This window comes from Astatotilapia calliptera, chromosome 17 (genome assembly GCF_900246225.1).
Source record: "Astatotilapia calliptera chromosome 17, fAstCal1.2, whole genome shotgun sequence".
Lineage (NCBI taxonomy): Eukaryota > Metazoa > Chordata > Actinopteri > Cichliformes > Cichlidae > Astatotilapia > Astatotilapia calliptera.
Genome location: NC_039318.1, coordinates 11,009,505 through 11,029,082, shown reverse-complemented (window position 1 = coordinate 11,029,082; position 19,578 = coordinate 11,009,505). Strand labels below are relative to the sequence as shown.

Here is a 19,578-nt window from a genome sequence, read left to right as displayed (position 1 = left end):
TCTGAGGGGACTGGCCACCATCCATTTAGGGGGCTCTTTCTCAACAAAGTTAACACGAATGAAACTGAGAGTCTGCTGCATGTTGCTGCTTTAACGAGGCATCGGCCAAGCAGTGCTTCTTAACATTTCCTAATTATCCTTGAACCCAAAGTACAGATAAGGCTGATGTCATTAATCACGAGTCTGTAAGAGTTTAGTTTTAACCTGATAATAGTGTCGTAAGAAATGACATCACAGTTCACCGTGACATGTGAATGACACAAATCACACTTTCACTGTACAAAACCCCAAAGTTACAGACGTTATATGCATGTTTCCATAAGAATTATCATAATACATATTTTAAGCCACCACCTCGTCAGTGTTAACGGCAATCTTCCCCCAACTCTTTTCAAAATCAGGATCTTTCACGGTTGCAGACAGTAATGTAATAACCCCTCCAACAGCCCACGTAAAGCATAAATCAATGTCGTGCAAGAACTTCCTATATCTGGACACTGCCCAGAAGTGACCAATCAAATTGCACTGTGAGACTGGCAGCTGATTGGTCGAGCTGAGGATGTCGGCGCATGACAGATGGCTTTGTGTGTGCGTGTGGGCTGCTGCCGTGTGTACTTGTGTGTGTATACAGGATCTGTGTGTGCATAAATGTTGTGTGTAAAAGACAGGCTAACCTTTCGTCAGAGGAAATGTCACTGAAACAAAGTGACACACTGTATGTGCAGCTGGGCCTTGCATAAAAGGTGAGCATGTGTCCTCTCCTCCATTCTTCTTCTTTCCTGCCTCATTTTACATTCACACCATTATGGTCTATTTTAAACACAGCCTATGGTTCAGTAGCATTGTAATTGTATATCTCACTGCGGAAAGGCTCAGGGGTTGCTGCAGTAAAAAGATGATGTCCTGTCTTCATTGAAGGTATAGAGTTTATTTTAAATGTCTGAATCCTTCGTTGGCTTTTTTATTGTTTTATTTTTGTATATTAGAAAGATTCTCAGTCAGCTGTCACCTGTCGGTGTCCATATACTATATAAAGATCATTTTATTCTTGCTTTGGTCTGAATGTGTGCACTGAAAAATCAGAGCTGTGTCTGCTGAACTGAGTCCTGCTGCAAGCATTTTAAAATGCTGCAGCAAGTCCTGAAACCGAGTGTTATAGTTTCAAAGTTTAGTTTATTTTATGGCTTTTTTCAACCTAATATAGTGACATTTAATGTTAGAATTCATTTTCTGCTGAAGGCTGTGGGAAGGGGAGTTGTATGGTTGTATATGTTACAAAGCCCTAAGGCAAATTTTGTGTTTTAGGCTGTACAAACGTTGGAATAATGTACGCTCAGGACCAGTTATGCAAATAGTTTTTTACTACCACCCCAGTAACTCCGGTGACCAGACGTTCATATATTTTAAAGTGAATCTCAACATAAGATCTGATTTTTTGTGTCAAAATGGAGAAAGTCAAAAGTATTTCTGATAATCTGAGAGATCTGTGAGTAACATTTAAACATTCAATTCAGTTTTATTTATATAGCTCCAGATCACAGTGAGAGTTGCCTCAAGGAGCTCTGTATTGTAACGCGGAGACAATAATATGAGAGAAAAACAGGAACAATCAGAGGATCATCTATGAGCAAACACTTGGCCACAGTGGGAAGGTAAAACTCCCTTTTAACAGAGGAAACCTCCATCATAAGCAGGCTCAGAGAGGGACGGGTGTTTGCCACGAGCCGTTGGGGGAGAGGGGAGGAAGACAAATACACTGTGGAAGAGAACCAGAGGTTAATAATAACTCGTGATTAAATGCGGAGAATAAACACACGCACAATGAAAACAGGTGAGTGAAGAAGAAACACTCAGGGAGGGTTCAGGCTCACCTGATCTAGCCCTATATGCTTTATCAGAAAGTGAAGTCTAATCTTAAAAGTAGAGATGACGTACCTTTTCTTTTGATGTTTTAAAGAAGAGGGGCCTGAAAGCTGAAGGCTCTGCCCCCTAGTCGACTTTAAAATATCTTAGGAACTACAAATAAGCCAGCACCCTGACAGAAAAGTGTTTTATTGTAGTGATATGGCACTAAGAGGTCTTTAAGTTAAGATGGGGCCTGATTATTCAAGACCTGTATGTGAGGAGGATTTGATTCAGGATTTAACTGGGAACCAATGAAGAGAATCTAATATGTTAGAAATATACTCTTTTTGACCCACTCCCTTGGTGGTCTGGGGCGGCTTGGACCTGTGGGGAGCTCTGCTGGGTACCAGACAGGTATTGGGCGCCTGGAGCCCTGGGGCCCTGATCTCAGTTCGTACTGGGGTGTTTGGCCTCTGGCAGGGTCAGCTGCCCATCGCCTCTGGGCTTCTGGGACTCCCGCAGATATCACTGAGATCTGTGGCCTTAGGTCTTCCGTAGTCTTGGGGGACTGCGGAAGATTCTGTTCTCCCAGATCCATCTCTGTGTGCCTCCGGCTCCTGGGGGGAGTTGCTGCAGCTTTCCACCCTCATTTTCAAGTGCATTTCATGACAAAGACACACTCACACTCACAATCGACACTCTCGCTTTCTCTCTCACACTCGTACACACACACACACACACACACACACACACACACACACACACACACACACACACACACACACACACACACACACACACACCCCATAAGAATATTGTTGATTTATGTACCTGTGCATTTTCGAATGTTTGTGCTGCAGGTGTTGTATGTTTGTTTTTCTTACAGATGCGGCAGTTGCCGATGCATTATGCATTTCTATTTGTATTACGCCTTCCACTACACACCCGCCCCCCCCCCTTTTTTTTCTCCCCTGACTCTCCTGCCTTAGACATTGTCATACTATATTCCACAAATAATGTAAAACTTGAAATGACACAAATAGAAATGAAGAAATAAACAGATAAACTCTGAAAAAAGGGGATTATTTAAAAAAACAAACAACAATGTGCTCTCATTCTACTTCCTCAGCATCAACATACAGTGCATGCCTGTTAGGGAACATGACTGAGGCTGTTACATGTGCTGCTGTAATGTCAGTTAGATGGTAAGCTGTTCTCTCTTAGCTTTGTGCTGCAGAATGTTAATGTCTGTTATCACAAGCGTGCAGTTAATGTTGTGTACCGCTAATCTACATGTGAATGGGGGTTTACTTTAATTTGGCTGTTTCGCCTATGACAGCAGTGTCACACAGCCGTTTTCACCTCTGGAAATAATATGCACATGTGCAGTAATTCTATATGAGTATTCATTGGAAAGTTAAACTGCAGTGCTCTTTGGACAAAAGGCTGCTGGCTATGCAAAATCTCTAACACAATGGGTGTGCGTTTCTTTTACAGACTGGTTACAGTAATTCATGTGTGCTTCCCCACTGGACAAATTCCTCAGAGGAATTCAAATGAATGTAATACTGAGAACAGGTCATTGATTTTAGGCACACGGGCACACAATTTAGGCAATAATCGGATTGCTGTACAAAAATAGCATTTACATGTTATATAATGTTGAAAATGTCCACAGGTTAACACACACACTGTGCTATAATTGCAGTCTGTTAGGTGGCTACACGCTGCAGTAATTAAATGTGTGTCCCTTCCCTCGAGTAATTAGATTTCAAAGGTTCTCATGTACAAATAAACTGAGTGTAATTGATAACCTGCAACTGATTTAACAGAATTATATTTACATAGCTGCGACTTTATTAACTCTGCACACCATCCATCATTGTAACTTGGTGGCTGCAAAATTAGGCGGGATGTGTTTTTTATTGTATGTTATATTTTCTGCTTCTTGTTGCAGCAAATATCCACTAATTTAAAAAAGTACTTTATGTTTACAGCTTGTGATGTTCATCTACCTTGTCATGCCATTTAGAATACCTGACTTTCCTTTGACTTTATGGGAACATATCTAAATATCTCACTGTACAGTAGCTCCCATTACAACAGATCTATAGGCTGCATGTGGTCTACTAAAATCATTTTTTAAACACTTTTGTAGAGTTTCTTCTGATTTTCCTACAAAGATCAAAATGAGTTCATGCTTATCATAAATATAATAGTGAGTGGTCAGTTTCTATACTTCCATAACCTATCATGACCACAGCTTAGCATTAAAAAATATGACTGCCTGTAAAAATGTTTATACAGAGGTTTATATAATTATACGTCTATAATAAGTGGTTGTCTTGCAGTAAATATCAAGTATCACAGCATCGTGCTACCATCATTGTCACAGGCAACATATTGTGTTTGATGATTACTGTACACAGTTTAAACCGGCTTCAGGTTTAATCTAATCTAATTATCGCTGTCACCAACAGAGCAGCTTAACTAAAGCTTTTGTGCTGTTGCAGCTAATCAGCGTCACCCTGAACACTTTAGTGAATTCACCTGCAATCCTTCTGCCCTGCTCGCAGTCCTGGTAGACAGCGCCTGTTAACTTATATTACAGTAATACTAATGCAGGCTGTCAGTTTTTAGCCTCCACCTAAAATTAAAGCACTCAAGTCTTCTCTTTTATCATCTTGATGTATCGTTAAAAAAGCACGAAGTGCTGTGTTTTTGTACAAATGTCAGGCTCTCTGTTGGCCTGTCTGTGTCTACCTCTCTGTCTAATTTTCTTCTGTTTCTCCTTCTCTGTCTCTGTTCTGTTTTATTGATGAAGGCAGTAGGGACTTTAGGGGATGTTGGTTATTTCAGCTCTACTTCCTTTGCACACACACACACACACACACACACACACACACACGCTGGCCTACTTTCCCAGGTCTTTTCCCTCTGGATGGGTTTGCATCTCTGTGGTCACAGAGACGGACTACTGCACACACATACACAGTGACACTCACACAGACAGATGTGCACAACTTCAGACACATACGCGGTGCCATGTGCTCCAAGACAAGGTCATAAATTAGTAATTAAAAAAATAATTTGTTGTGTAGAAAAACAGTTCTCAGCTGTTTTTCATCTTGTATTTATTCCAGCACGTCTTTCTATCTGTTTAGAGAAAAGAAATCTAGTTTCAAACTTCAAAATGAAATGTATATGTCATCAACTAACCTGTCCTCCAGCAGAATGGCTTGTCGCGCTGAAGCTGAGCGTGTAACTGCATGCGTCATTTGTTTTCTGTCCCCCTGCAGGGCCTTGTTTGACTATGATGGAAGTGCTTCGGATCTGAGCGCGCCCAATCAGGCCCTGCCCTTTCATTTTGGGGATATCCTCCACGTGAGCAGCGCCAGCGAAGAGGAGTGGTGGCCCGCCCGTCACCTCAGCCCCCCGCCCCCAAACTGCCCGGAAGTCGGGGTCATCCCCAGCCGCCGGAGGTCAGAGTTCAAAGGGTTTCAGATGGGAGTGGGTGGATGGTTTTATTGATTTTTGTTTTATTAACTAAAGTAGAAGCGTTAAAGTCAAGTCCGCCCATTCCCTCAAATCTAGTTTTGAGTTGTTGCTATCACCTAAAAATGTTCACATTTGAATCTTTGTTCAATACAAATATTGAATGATAACTTTTACACTTATATTTTCTTTCTGTTCATCTGTTAGAAATCTGAATCTGACTCTTTTCAGAAGGCTTTAAAATGAAGTATTATTAAGTTTTTCACACATACAGATTAAATCAAATGAAAACAGTCCAGACCAGAATGAGCGTCAGTGTGGTCTTCAGTCATTTCATTAGGATGAGGATTATTATAATACAAGTCTGTCCAGGCTTATTGTGATAGGCCACTATACAGCAGACCCTGGAGTCAACCATAAACCTTCACAAAATTAAATTAGAAAACTAAGAAGACTAATAAGAAAACAAACAAATGTGTTCGTCCACAGTGTTTGTTCACATTGGCACCTTTCCATGAGGAATATCAAGGTGGAAGACTGTGTATCTTCTTTTCATGATTTACTAAATGGGTTTTTCTTTTATTTGTTTGTTGTGGCTCAAAATAAAAAAGACAGAGAAAAAAATCTACTTAGTTTCAATGTGTCATCCCATTCTGACTTAATTTGACGCTGGATTTCAGCTCCGTGCTGTTTAAAATACAGACAGCTTGGCAGCTGTTTCCTGGGGACAGCATCCGTGGTCGGAGATTCATTTTCAAATTAGCTTCAGTCTTTACACCAGAGTGTCGTTTTTGTGTTGACTCATATCACTGCGAGCATCATCATTACGAAGAATCTGCTGAATGTAATCCTGTGGCGGAAATATATGCCAACTTTCCTTCCTTCTACCTTCTCCACTTGTTTCGCCCTGGACGAGGTGACAGACAGATGTTAGATTTCTGAGGTGCAAGGAGAAGACAATTTAAGACGAGTCGTTTTACCATCCGTGACACAGAGGGAGGCGATGACCAGGGGCAGAGGGATGTGGAAAGTGATGGGGTGTAAGGAAGGAAAGTGAAGGAGTGTTAGAGAGGAAAGAAGGGATTCAAGGTGGCAAGGAAGAGTAGGAGTGAGTGAAATGAGCAGATTGTCACATATGGGTTTGACAGAGAGGTATTAATAGACTGAGGTGTTAAAGCAGAGGCTTGAGCATTAGGGCTACGTAGATAACTGTGTTATAGTTTAAAAAAACAGCCTAGAAACAGAAGTAATAGAAATTCATATATTACAGGCTGTAGTTTGAAAATTGTTAAAGATGTTAGAATATGTCTGCCAGAGATTTAGATTTTACAATTTATCTGTCTGCAGGATATTAAAAATGATAAGCTGGATTATGCGCTATTAGCATTAGTGTTATGATGAAAGGTAATTATTAAAGTTCAGTCAGTCTTTTAATGTAAGCTGTGTTCAGCCTCTGATATAACTGTATTCAATCATCCCTCCTGCTGCTCTCCTCTCTTCTTTTCCATGGAGGTCTCTTTATTCTACTCCTCTTTAACTTCGACTCCTTTTCCTCTCGTCTGCTGCTTTTCTTCTTTTTTTAATCTTGCTTCTTCTCCTCTTTCTGCTCACCTGCTCTGTTTTTTTCCTCATGCCTTTTTCCGAGGACATTTTTTAGAGATAAAGTTAATTGTAAGCATGCTCTTATAAAGATGTCAGCATTCAAAGAACAGGATAACCCAGAATATATCTTTAGTTATCATTGCGATGTTCTTTTTTATTCACTACGTTATTGCTGGTTTGTCAATGACAGTTGTCGAGCTGTTTACAGACATCAGGGGGCTAAAAGCTGTATTACATAAGACTTTTTACAAAGACGCATCTGGCTTTTTTAAATTAAAAAAGAAAGCTAAGCAGCAGAGAAACAGGTCCCAGAGATTCAGCTTATTTGAAATTCTAGAGTTGGATGTGATCGCCAGCAGGAAATGGTCCTGCACAGGAAGTGACAAAGCTAAATTTAAACACAGGAGACAAAAATGTCCCCACAGCAGGAGCAAGTGAAACCTTCACAGGGAGGAAATGCCTTCTACACCCGAGTATGCTGGGGTGTTTCGATGCCGTCTCGGTCTTTTATTCCTTTGCACCTGTTTTAAGGTGATCACAGCCCGTTTAGATTAATGGACACGACCATGCAATCAGCTCTTCGCTGTCAACTTACATAACATCTGGATAAGTGCACAAAATTCCCTCTGCTTCCTCTCAGTGCTATTTTAAACCCCCGTAATCTCATACTGATGCTTAAAGATATACAGTTTCAACATTCCAATAAAGTAAGCTGCAAAATTACTTTTCAGATGAAACAATATTTTGTGGCTTTGTTCGAATCATTCTTTCAGATCCATAACAACCTGAGACACTCGTTGTGACGTTAAATTAGTTTTACAGTTTCAGGGTGTTAATTGAGCTGATTCGCTGTTCATATTTTTTTCATCCTCTCTCTGCATGCCTCCTAACGTTTGCACCTGTCTTTTGCTTTATTCACAGGGCAGAAAAGAAGGAGAGGTCGAGGTTAAAGACAGTCAGAGTGAGCAGGTCTCAGGACAGATCAGTGAGTATGAATGTTTGTCATAAATCTTAAAACTCAAACCAGTTCTCAAACCAGTATACTTTAATTCAAGGTGTTGAACATAACAGTAAAATGTCAAAAGAAGTAAAAAGCAAAGCTTGAGCTCTTTACTGTTTTGAAAAAACATGACATTAAATGTCTTATTTTAATTTTTTTCTTACTTTGAGCAGTAAGGTGGATATTGTGTCGGTTTAAGAACTGTAGGTCAGATGAAACAAAGCAGTTGGTTGGTTGTTTTCTGACAGTTGGTAGATTGACAGCTGAAGGTAGACACCACCAAAATATGATGGGGTTTTTTTGTTGTTTGTTTTTTAAATGACTAATTGAATCTGATTACAGAGAAGGCACAACGTCAGGCTGTACTTGTGTTAAATATTTTGTGCGCAGGGTAATTGCAGAGAAAGTACGGTTACGCTGTAACCTTGGTTCTCTGAGTGAGAGACTCTCTCCACATATTCCATATGTGGGGGGTCATACCCCGAACTTATGTAATGGAGTGGAGAGATAGTCTCCATATGACAGAGAATGGTTTTCTCTCTAAAGGCTTCAGCAACATTTGAAGCACAAAGAGCAACTTTATCATGCTGTTATAAGGTCACATGTGTGAGCTTAAAATAGTACAGATGTGTAGAGTGTCAGTAAACATCTAAAAGCTATTTTGTGCTCCACTACAGGCAGGCTCAATCGAGAGGCACAACAGCTTGTTATTTCCTCCAGTCGCATCAAACATTTGCTTTTACTCTCACGAGACAACACCTATATCTAGTGGATATAACAATCACAATGATTTTCTGTTGGTAGTGTTGATAGAAGCAGCGTGATGCTATTTTGATGTGATAAAATCCACAAAGAAAGGAGGCTGGGTGTTAAAACAGCAAAATTAAAGTCATCTGATTGCCTGCTGTGTTCGAACAACAATCTATGGTTTCTTCAAACCACAGCAATGTTAAACTTGGCATTTTTACCTAAAACCATGACTTTATCGCAAAACTACATGAGGGATTGCTATTCCTGAACTTTACCAAAACTCAATAAGGACTGTTATTGCTCATTTCCAGCTGATTCATTTTATTCCAGGACTTAAAGGAGATTTTCAGAATGCAAAGCAAAAAAAAAAAAGGCTGTAACTAAAGCTGCTTCAGGCTGAGGTCAGCTGTGTCACTATTTAAACCTTTGGTCATGATTAATGCAAACATCTAAAATTTCCAACAGTACACACCTATCGTAGCTATAACAGATAATAAGGGGAAGTGCAACAACAGTTGAAACTGATTGCTGGATTGATTAGTAAATGACAGAGACAATAAAGGTCGCTTTTCAGAGAGAGCTACAGGCAATCATGAGTGCTACTGTTGCTGATATCGATTTAGTTTAACCTTGTGTTATTTGATAGGTTGTCTGTTTATGAACAATGAACAATTTTTCTGGCATCTGGCATTACTTTAATAAAGTTTAAGTTCTTAATTGGCACTAGAATTAAAAAATCTATTCTTTATGGAGACTTTAAATCGCATTTGATTTGTAGTTCAGTCAGTGACTGGGTTGGCTGCATTGCCCCTGTTAGTGACAGCCACACCACCTGTTAGTAGATAAAGAATTGCAGGGGGAAACCTTAATTCAAAGTCAAACTACAGAGAGAGTGGCAGCTTTCTCTCCATTTTTTAATTAGATATTTGTGACGTAGAAAAGTTTCAGTCTGAGTTCATAGGTGAGGCAACAATGTGACTTTATTCACACTTTACACAGTGTGATGCTGAGCACAGGTTTAACACATGCTATTGATATCACCGTGTTGTCAGCGCACACTCTCACCCTTCTTCTGTTTTCTTCACACTGTTTGAATCAGCAACGCTGCAATCAGCAGCTCCGTGTGGTGAAGAGATGATAATTAAAAATTGCGAAGCATGCACACACACACACACACACACACACACACACACACACACACACACACACACACACACACACACACACACACACACACACACACACACCCTGCTGCACTAACACTGTAATTATTCTTGCTCTCTAAAACTTTGGGTATATGCGTTCGCAGTAGAGAGCTCAAAGCTTTCAAATAGGCTTCTGTTGATAATAGTCAAGATACTCCTGGAATAATTTTCAATATGATAATTAATTGTGTCTTTACCACCACCCCCTCCCACCCCCACCCCCCTCTCTCTGTCTCTCTCCGTCTCTCTTTGTCTTTGTAGGATCAGGATGATAAAGGTAGGTATTCTCTCTCTCAGCGACACCTGCTGGTCAGCACATATGATTCCACCTTTTCTCAAACCTGACCAGACCTAAACTCTGTTAAGTTTCCAGTTGGAGGAGAAGTAATAGGGTGCAATTAAATATAGAGTTCATTACACACCTAACATACAAAGTCTGGAGCAGTACTCCAAAAACCAGTTGTTCAGTACAAGTCTACCTTAAAGTAAGTCGTCCTTAAAATTTACTTTACAAAGTTAAAAAAAAGTGTCAACTTTGGAATAAGTTATGTTCAGCTAAATGTCCAAATGTGCATTTGCACAGAAGAGGTCTGGATTGTTTTACTTTTATGCATCAAGAAGGCGCATTTAAATGTCCAGTATGAATATTTACAGCAAGTAAAAGCTATTAGAAAATTAATACTGGCATCTGAAATGTGGAACTTGCCCATATTTGATGGTTCTTGATAATAAAGGTTTGTGTTAATTTCCAAAAGCTACAACATTGATAATTTAGTTAGAGTCTATAAATAAGCACAGACAGGCTCCCTCAGAAAAAGTGCAAGACAACTTAAAATATGCATGGTAATCTCCTGAATTTTTTATTCAATTTAATTGCCCATTAAATTGCTCAATCTCTAAACTTTTCTAGCTTCGTCATGAGTTAGCTGTGAAACTATTGCACATCATTTTCTAACCCTCAAACGAGCAGAGCAAACTAAACGGGCTCATTGGAGTCTGTTATGCCTCCTTATAGTTTATAGGGAAATATTTTTTTAAATAGCTCTCTTATCATGACAGATATTTGTAAGATTGTTGGGACTGCTTTTTTAATATTTTACGCTCTTTATCTTATAGTATGAAGCTATTTGAAGTGACTGTTGTTGTGAATTGGTGCTGTACACATTGAATTAGTAAGATAAAATAATCAGCGTTCTAATTCGGTCATGGTTTTCATTATTTTTTTATGCTAAAAAACGAAAATGTACAAACATAATTGAGATATTATTTGTGTTTTACTTATTACATTACAAAATGTCTTTGTTTCAGTAATGCTAGAAAACCCCCCTTTTTTTTTCTTTTGTTACTTAAAACACAAATTGCAAAATCAAATCAAAAAAGCAAAATATTAAAAAATCACTAATTTACACAAATATATATAACACCATGTGTGTACTAGTCTGTGTTTAATTTGCAGATGTAAGGAAAGAAGTCAATTTATACGTAGATATAGATCCTGCTCAAAGGTGCCCTTACAATAGCCCCATTTAATCTGAGACATTGGAAAAACAGTTTTGGAGTAAACCTTAGAAATTGCCCTTTATTATATCAGAAAAAATGCAACTGGTGTACAGTTTGACTGAGTTCTCTGAGCATTGTTGTACTTTTCCTTGTGTATTAAGCAGTAGATGTTATAATTGAGATATTACAGTGAAACACACATATAGAAACTGGATGGATGGAATTCTGTTTTGAAAAGTGAAACCACGACAGTGAATGCAAGTTTGTACATGTGTTTACATATGTGTGTGTGTGTGTTGTATGTGTGTTCATATATATATGTGTGTGTGTGTGTGTGTTGACTCTGACCTGTCTTGTCCTTCCAGAGCTGGTATACTCTGGCACCAGTGATAATGAGAGTAGTTCCTGTAAGTCTAGCCCCTCCTCTGTCCCCTCTCTCTCTCTCTCTCTCTCTCCTAAATGTACTTTTCTTCTTCACTCTGTTCTTGATCTTTTAAACTTTGCCTCTCAGTTCATCACCTGCTTGATGTAGCTGCTGGGCTGTAGGTTTTCCTCTGTGTGTGCTTGTGGGTGTGTCACGCGTAATTGTGTGCTATGGTTTACTTTAGTTTTACGTGCATGTCTTTGTGTGTACAGTTTACATTTCTCTGCTTCTGCAGCCTGCTTTTCCAGAGCTGTTGAAGAACTCTTTTTCCAAAAGTAGAAATCAGGGCATGATATGTTGTCAAGTGTTGGTCCTTTTAATGTGTCCTTCATTTGTGTTTGTTTAAACAGCCGGTCAGGAGGAGATCCTTCTCACCTACCAGCCTGTCATGCAGCATGAAGGTCAGTGGCTTCCCTTTCCTCCTCGGTTTGTTGTTGTTTTTCATGTGTGTTAGCTTAGCTTATGTAGGTAAATTAAAGTGCTTCTCTACTCAAAACTGTGTTTCAATCTTTATCATTTCTCATTGGAAAGAATTTGTCATTTTGACAGGGAAATTGTGTTGAAAGTGCTCGCTGTGTTTGTTTAGTGTTTACCTGCAAACAGCATTTTTGAAGCGAATCCGAGGCCGTTGCAAAAAAATCTAAAACTTCAAACCATTTAAATCAGTTGATGTAGCTTTAAGAATCAACACATCTTAGACAATGTATTACTAAAGCAGAGTACTTTGTAACATCTTTAAACATGCCTGGGGGAAGTAATTAATTGAGTTTGTAAGAATTCATTATTTTAGAAAAAAAACAGTCGACCGGTAGTTGGAGAACCTTTCTGTAGCTTGCTTAAATCCCACTGAAGCAGCGGTGGGTCAGTCATTACAAACTTCCTAGCTGTATTAAATAAATCATCTGGAGCAAGCTGCATTAAAATTTTTATAGATTTTAGGGTCCTCTTGATGCACGCTTTCCAGTTTTTTTTTTTCTTTTGAGTGAGGTGACTTAAGGTAAAACTGACTGATTTCAGACAGGCAGCGTTAAAGGGCTGGTATAAGTTTTTTAAAACTGTGAATCCTTCAAAGACACTCCAGAGGAGTGGATTTTACACGTTGACGGAACCTGGTTTTTTTTTTTTTTTTTTGTCAATTCTCAGTTAATTACACACGGCCAGTCATCGTGCTTGGACCAATGAAAGATCGGGTTAACGATGACCTCATCTCCGAGTTCCCTGACAAGTTTGGCTCCTGCGTCCCACGTGAGTGCCTTTAGTTCATTATAAATCCCAGTAGAAACCTGCAACAGTTACTGGAGCTTTGCAAACCTTATGACCTTGAGGCAATAAATCAAAATCGCAAAGTCATGCCTAATTTTAATACATTTTTTATGAGCTCAGTGAAGGGTCACGTTTGCCTCATTCAGTTTTTTAGATTAGAAAAAAACTGACAAACATTTTTATGAGACTCCCAAACCCCCAAAAAATGGATGCCCTACCCTGAAGACAGATGAGTCCCTAATGCGACATAATGTTGTGTTTTTGCTTTTTAATCTTAATGTTTTAGGCTAATATGTGCACTAAGGTGCTCATGAGCAGGATACTGCACACTAAGATATTTTATTTCTTTGCCTGAGTCTGTGTAAATTCTGATCTTTAGACACAACACGGCCACGGAGAGACTACGAGGTGGATGGCAGAGATTACCACTTCATGTCCTCCAGAGAGCTCATGGAGCGAGAGATTCAGGAGCACAAGTTCATCGAGGCTGGACAGTATAACAACCATCTGTATGGAACCAGCATACAGTCTGTCAAAGAGGTCGCTGACAAGGTGAGACAGAGACACGATCAATGGGAAAAAGAGAGCGAGGGTATGGGAAGAAAGAATGTCTGACTCCGTGTCTCTCCCACAGGGCAAGCACTGCATACTGGATGTATCAGGGAACGCGATAAAGCGTCTCCAGATGGCAGGCCTCCATCCCATCGCTATCCTCATTAGACCACTCAGTGTCGACAACATTTTGTAAGTGACACAACATAACTGTTCAAAGACAATCTGAGCATCTGTCTTGCACTGTTTTATCATCTGTTCTTTCAAAGCTCAAGTAATCAAATGGAAAGGTTAAAAATATGATAAGTATAGCATCCTATAAGCATCTTATAAGTAAAAACTATCAGCAACATAAACAAAGCCAGTAAAATTGTATAACTTCTCTAAATAAGTGCCACAAAAATGTTCTAAGAGACGGTTCAAGGTTGACATGACAAATATTAATTCTCAAAAGTTCTGCTTTTATGTCATACTGATGAAATACCTCTCATGAAGGTACTTTTTTCTCTTTTTCCATTAAAAAATGTGTAGCTGCATTTATTAGGGAAAAAACTCAGTGAACTTCATTTTTACCCCTGAGCCGTAGTGAGTTTACTGGACGGCTGATGGGTACTGCTGCCGGTTGACAGTATTTTTATACAATATGCAATAAGTCAAACGCCTCTACAGTGAGAATGTTGCCTATATTATTTTAAATGAGGGCTAAACTTCACTCATTTAAATAAATGTGAAGCCCAGCTTCTTTTTTGCTTATATGTTCCTTTACTTTTGTTCACTCATCACTTTCCGTTTTCTAAAAGTCACTGAGTCATCTTAACACTGCTGAACTTTACGAAAATATCAGTAGGGCTATTTTTGCATAGGGTCTAATGGGTTTTTTTTTTTTACAGAAAAATAACTGTAGTCTCTTTCTGCAGAGAGATGAATAAGCGTCTCAGTGAGGAGCAGGCAAGGAAGGCCTACGACAGAGCTGTGAAACTGGAGCAGGAGTTCACAGAGTACTTCACTGGTGAGTCACCTAAACAAAACACATACCTTTAAATCTCCCCCCTCAAGGTTGTCTCCATGTGCACATCTGGACTGCCTCCAGAGTCACTGCTACTACTAAATCACTGCAGAAATATTTTGCCCTAATAATATCAGGATATTGTGAGTGTATGATAAATACTGTACAGTAAAGTCTCACCTGTGGCGGTTATACACTTTGAAAAGAAAACTGTACACATGAGCTGTATAACTTTGGAAAGTAGGGTAAAACTAACATTTTCCATATCTGCTCAACTTTTTTTGATCAAAGATTAGTATGCTTTGAGGTGTAAGTGAAAATGTGATCAAGTTTATTTTTGTGTTTGAGGAGAATCTGTGGAGGAGGCAGCTTGGAGAAACTGTTAAACATGCAGCAGGGGCAAGCTGTGAACCACACTGGCATATTGTCACCTTTAATGCGGATAAAGTTGTTGGCAAGCTGTGATTTATTCACATATTTACACACGTCGAGTAGTTTTAAAGCTAAGCTATTATACATGTGGGATTGTGTTTTTGGTCCATAAAATCTCATTTAGCTCAGGTTTTGATCTTTACCAACACCTGAAGAGAATATTTGGCCATCCATCCATCTACAGTAACTATTTTCTTCCTGTGTGTCACATTATTTGATTTAAACACATCTTTTAATCTTTAATATTTTTCTCTCTCTCTCTTGCAGCAATCGTCCAGGGCTCAACTCTAGAGGAAGTGTATTCGCAGGTGAAGCAAATCATCGAGGAGCAGTCTGGTCCTTACATCTGGGTTCCCACCAAGGAGCGACTCTGAATAAATACCCATATACAACATACTCACTCACACACACACACACACACACAAACATCAGCCTCTCTGCACACTTCCTTCTTGTCTAATTTTCTATTATCAGCCTGCTTCCTTGCTCTCTTTTTCTTATGCACGCACATCACTACATGCATTGACACATTTACATAAGCACATTCAGTGGGACGAGGCTGGGACTATCTGGGACTGCTGCTTCCTGAAGTGGGAGGAGCTCATGTCTGTCCAGCAGCCTATTGGTGGATCTTCCTACGGCTCAGTTCCTTAATGTTTAAGGAGGTGGTTTAAATCAAGGCGACATGTACCATTATCTGATTTGATTTCATTATTGTTCTTCTTATTGTTGTTGTCGTTGTTGTTTTCATATTAACGAAGGGTAATGCATTCATGTATGGGTTTGTAATGATTATATTGTCACCAAGAGGCAGATTTTTGCACGCTGTAGCTTTAAGAGCATGTTTTTGGGACAAAATCTTGATCTCCTTCCCTCTCTGTCTGTCTCTCCTCATAGCATCACTCTTGTTTACAGTTTCTTATTCATGTTTTTTCTCAATCCTCAATCCTTTCATTCCCTTTCTTCCTTTGACTATCCACAGACTTTAGATATGAGGTGAAAATCATTATAAAATTTTCAATACGCCGCAGAATTTTGGCATCAAAACAAATACTGTTTAGAGATGTAGCAAGAATATATTAATCATTTAATCTGTAAGCAATGTGTGACATAATAATAATTATATTAAGAAGCAGCAGTTCTCGATCCGATAACAAACGAAGATTAAATTCAAATAAATAAAGTGCAAAGCCCTCTATCAGTAGTTTGCTATTAAAAGATCAAAAACAAACTGCCTCATATTGATGATGGAGTACGTTTGGAGCTCTGGGCCTGCATTTATCACATTTCTGAGAAATATTTTTAATATAACTCACAGTTCTCCATGGTGAGTAGAGACAAGGTCATATTTATCAGGCAGCTCACTGCAATTTACAGCCAAAGAGTAAACACGATAGAGCAGCTCATAAGGCCATCGAACAACCAATCACCAATCAGAGTCAAGTCATCTGCACTGTTGCTCGTTACTTTTCACAAATTCTTATCTTCAGTAGAAATGTATCGTCTAATTTACAAGATACATAAATACTTTGTCTGGAATACAAAGTACAGATGAAGGGAAAATGGTGAAAATCTTTAAAATGTTCAAATCAGATACAAATAACAGATTATTGTACAAGCTGTAGTTTGTGTAAACACTCCAAAACAACAACATTTAAGTCAGAATAAAACCATAAACTGCTCCAGTTTGTTAGGAGAAATAAAATAAAACTGAATTTAGACATTTTTCTTATTACTTAAGTTCTAAAATTGTACTCGACAGCTCGACAAACAGTGGCCCAGATTCGAGATCGAGTCTGTTTCGTAGAAGCTTTCATCTCAAAGAGGCTTCTCTGCCTTTTCCTTCCACCTCCGCTTCCTTCTCTCTGTCTCATGCCTTCGTGTCTCCTCCTCTGCGCAGTGTGACGTTAGTTACGCACGCCAGCATTAAACAGTGTATCTTCTGCTTCATCATCACTATCATCACGATCGTAATCATCATTGTTACGGCTTTCCTTCTTACCGTAGTTGCACTAATGAGGGCTGGTTTCTTAAAAGCATCTTTACCCTCCCAGTGTTTCCGGTCTGCGCACGTGATGCACGACACACTCGCTTTTCCCTCAGCGATGATTGAGCTGCTTTGAGACGAAGCTGGTCGACGCGGTTTTTTTGGTAAAGGTTAAAAAACACGTCATACTGTCGTTGATGAGTATTTTAGGGGTATCGAGTGTACTCTTCTGGAGAAACTTGCTGTTTGGATTAACCATTTAACTGTAATCCACTTTTTCCCCCGCTGGATTTATAAGTTTAAGCATTGACCCCCCTTTTAAGTTTAAGCCTTTATGTGTGACCTCCGCACTCCATCCATAATTATCCAAGGGTTATATCTTGGAGCCTGTTTTCATTATTTCACAAATGTCTACTTTATGCATTGAAGGATGAAATGTTTGGCTTTTCATTCATTTAGGAGGCCACACAGCACGAGAAGCAAACCTAACCCTGTTAAGCCTGAGCCATTCCTTTCCTTCTGACAAATGAAAAAAGAAAAAAAAAAAGAAATGAATTATCAATACACGAGTTTCAATCTGTATAATTTTTGCTTTATCTGACATTTTTTAGGTTGATGATATTTAAAGAAGTTTAAAAAAACTCACAACTCATGTGTTAAATATGATACAGTTGGCGTTATGGGGTTAAAGCTACTCAGTGGAGTCTGTGACCACGTTAACAGCACATGTAACCTAACAATGGCGACTCTGTTGGTCATGTGAAGCTTGCTTAGTGCATCTGTTACCTGTAGTAGTCTTTTCAGAGGCTTTGCTGCTTGTCGCCAAGGCTCAGCTTAACAACACGTGACTAAACTCTACTTGTACTGAAAACTAAAACGAAAACAACAACAAAAAAAATCATAGCAGTGTTGTTGAGTATATCTGTTTTTTAGCATTGCATCTGCTTTATCGCAAGGGCCATTTAATGCATTCTACTCAGTGGCCTGAAAGGTGCTGTGGAGCAATATTATTTTCACTTTCTTGCAATCCAGGTTGCACCTGTAAAGTTTGTCGCATGACTGCAAAAAATTATTTATACTCTATCCGCCTCATAGATATTTTGTTATTCGGATTAGAGCGTACATTCTTGAGAGCCCTTTGCTACGTAATTGGCGTTGGTGTAATATTTCCAGTTTCTCCAGGGAGCAACATCGCGAGTGCTGAGGTCATGAACGACACTCACCGGAAACACGATGTAACATAATCTCTTGTTTTCCAAACGTAACATTCGAGATCCCAAGATGCTTTTGGCGACGCAGCCCCCACCTGTATGGACCTTGTCAGCCACCCGCTCCCCATCTCCATCCTCCAACCCCGAGGCGACTTCTCCAAGCTGACTGGAGACTGGAGACGTATAGAAAGACTGTTCTGTCAACAGAGTAGCTTTTTATTTCAAATAACAACCAGTTTTTGACCGCATGTGTTTTAAAAGGCTTTAAATGTTTCTCCACAGAATGTTCAGATAGGCCAAATCTGTAATCCTCACTGATTCAGGTCGATCAGTACTGTGTTTGTGTGTTGACAGAACTGGGCTGTCTGTATGACTCTGGCTGTGTGTTTTTAGCCAGGGCACCATGCCACTGTATGTTAGAGTAAAGCACCGATGCAAAGAATCTATTACAGAGATGGAACTATATCTAACATATAATATTTATCCCTGCTCTAACTGCCTATTTTGGTACAAAAAAACATAAATAAAAGTCTTTATTGAGATTTACTGAATTCCTTTTACCTTTAACCTTCTTTTCTTTTTTTTGCATTGTGGAATGTGTATGAATGTGAATATTCTCTTAAAACTGTAATCTAATATAAGTTCCTTTACTCTCACCTCTACTACGAGTTTGTAGTGCTCTCTCTGGATGTCTGATTTGACTCTTCAAGCAGCACAATTGGAAAAAAGTATCATTAGTTCAGGAAAAAAGGGTGCAGATTATATATTGATTATAAATAGGGTCTTGAATGGGTGCAAATATTAATTGTGTTGACAGGTGTTATTAAGAGTTTTTTTTTTTTTACCATACTTGTGCTCAAAAAAAAGGGATGCAGACGGAAATTTCTAAACTCACACTGTCACCGCTTTCTTGAAGGTAATGCTCAACAACAGAGACACACTTATCCAAACACTAGGATTTGTTTTCCAGATGTTTAATATTCAGGTATATTCTATTAATACACATGGTTTGAAAAGCATACCATGAAATGATCAGGCAAAGTCCATTTCTGTCCCTGCAGTACAATCTACACAGATGTCCATTCATCCATCCATGGATTAATTTAGAATCATTTACAAACGTAAAGTGCACCACTGTGCTGCCCACATATGGAACCTCTATGGCTAACTAGTAGAACTCATAGCACTAGGCGCTCACAGTAATGTGTATGGATACCATTTCGAGGACCAAAAGAGGTACCTACAGATATGTGGTTTACAATTCAGAAGAGAAGACAGAAAGAGGGGACACAAAGAATCAGAATCA

The 19,578-nt window shown here is 39.1% G+C and overlaps 1 protein-coding gene across 13 annotated transcripts in view; it reads left to right on the top strand.

The window, feature by feature from the left end:
- Window positions 1–18,823, top strand: part of dlg1a (discs large MAGUK scaffold protein 1a) — a 114,024-nt gene extending 95,201 nt beyond the window's left edge. For 11 of the 13 annotated variants that reach the window (XM_026148046.1, XM_026148047.1, XM_026148048.1 and 8 more), the window contains 9 exons: window positions 5,145–5,327; window positions 7,864–7,927; window positions 10,159–10,174; window positions 12,172–12,222; window positions 12,965–13,066; window positions 13,464–13,636; window positions 13,719–13,828; window positions 14,554–14,645; window positions 15,342–18,823. In XM_026148046.1, the coding sequence (XP_026003831.1) occupies window positions 5,145–5,327; window positions 7,864–7,927; window positions 10,159–10,174; window positions 12,172–12,222; window positions 12,965–13,066; window positions 13,464–13,636; window positions 13,719–13,828; window positions 14,554–14,645; window positions 15,342–15,448 (898 nt within the window). In that variant the 3' untranslated portion in view covers window positions 15,449–18,823. Of the gene's footprint in view, window positions 1–5,144; window positions 5,328–7,863; window positions 7,928–10,158; window positions 10,175–11,762; window positions 11,805–12,171; window positions 12,223–12,964; window positions 13,067–13,463; window positions 13,637–13,718; window positions 13,829–14,553; window positions 14,646–15,341 lie in introns of all 13 variants that reach the window. The other 2 variants (XM_026148057.1, XM_026148058.1) reach the window with 1 other exon arrangement.
- The last annotated feature ends 755 nt before the right edge of the window (window positions 18,824–19,578 follow it).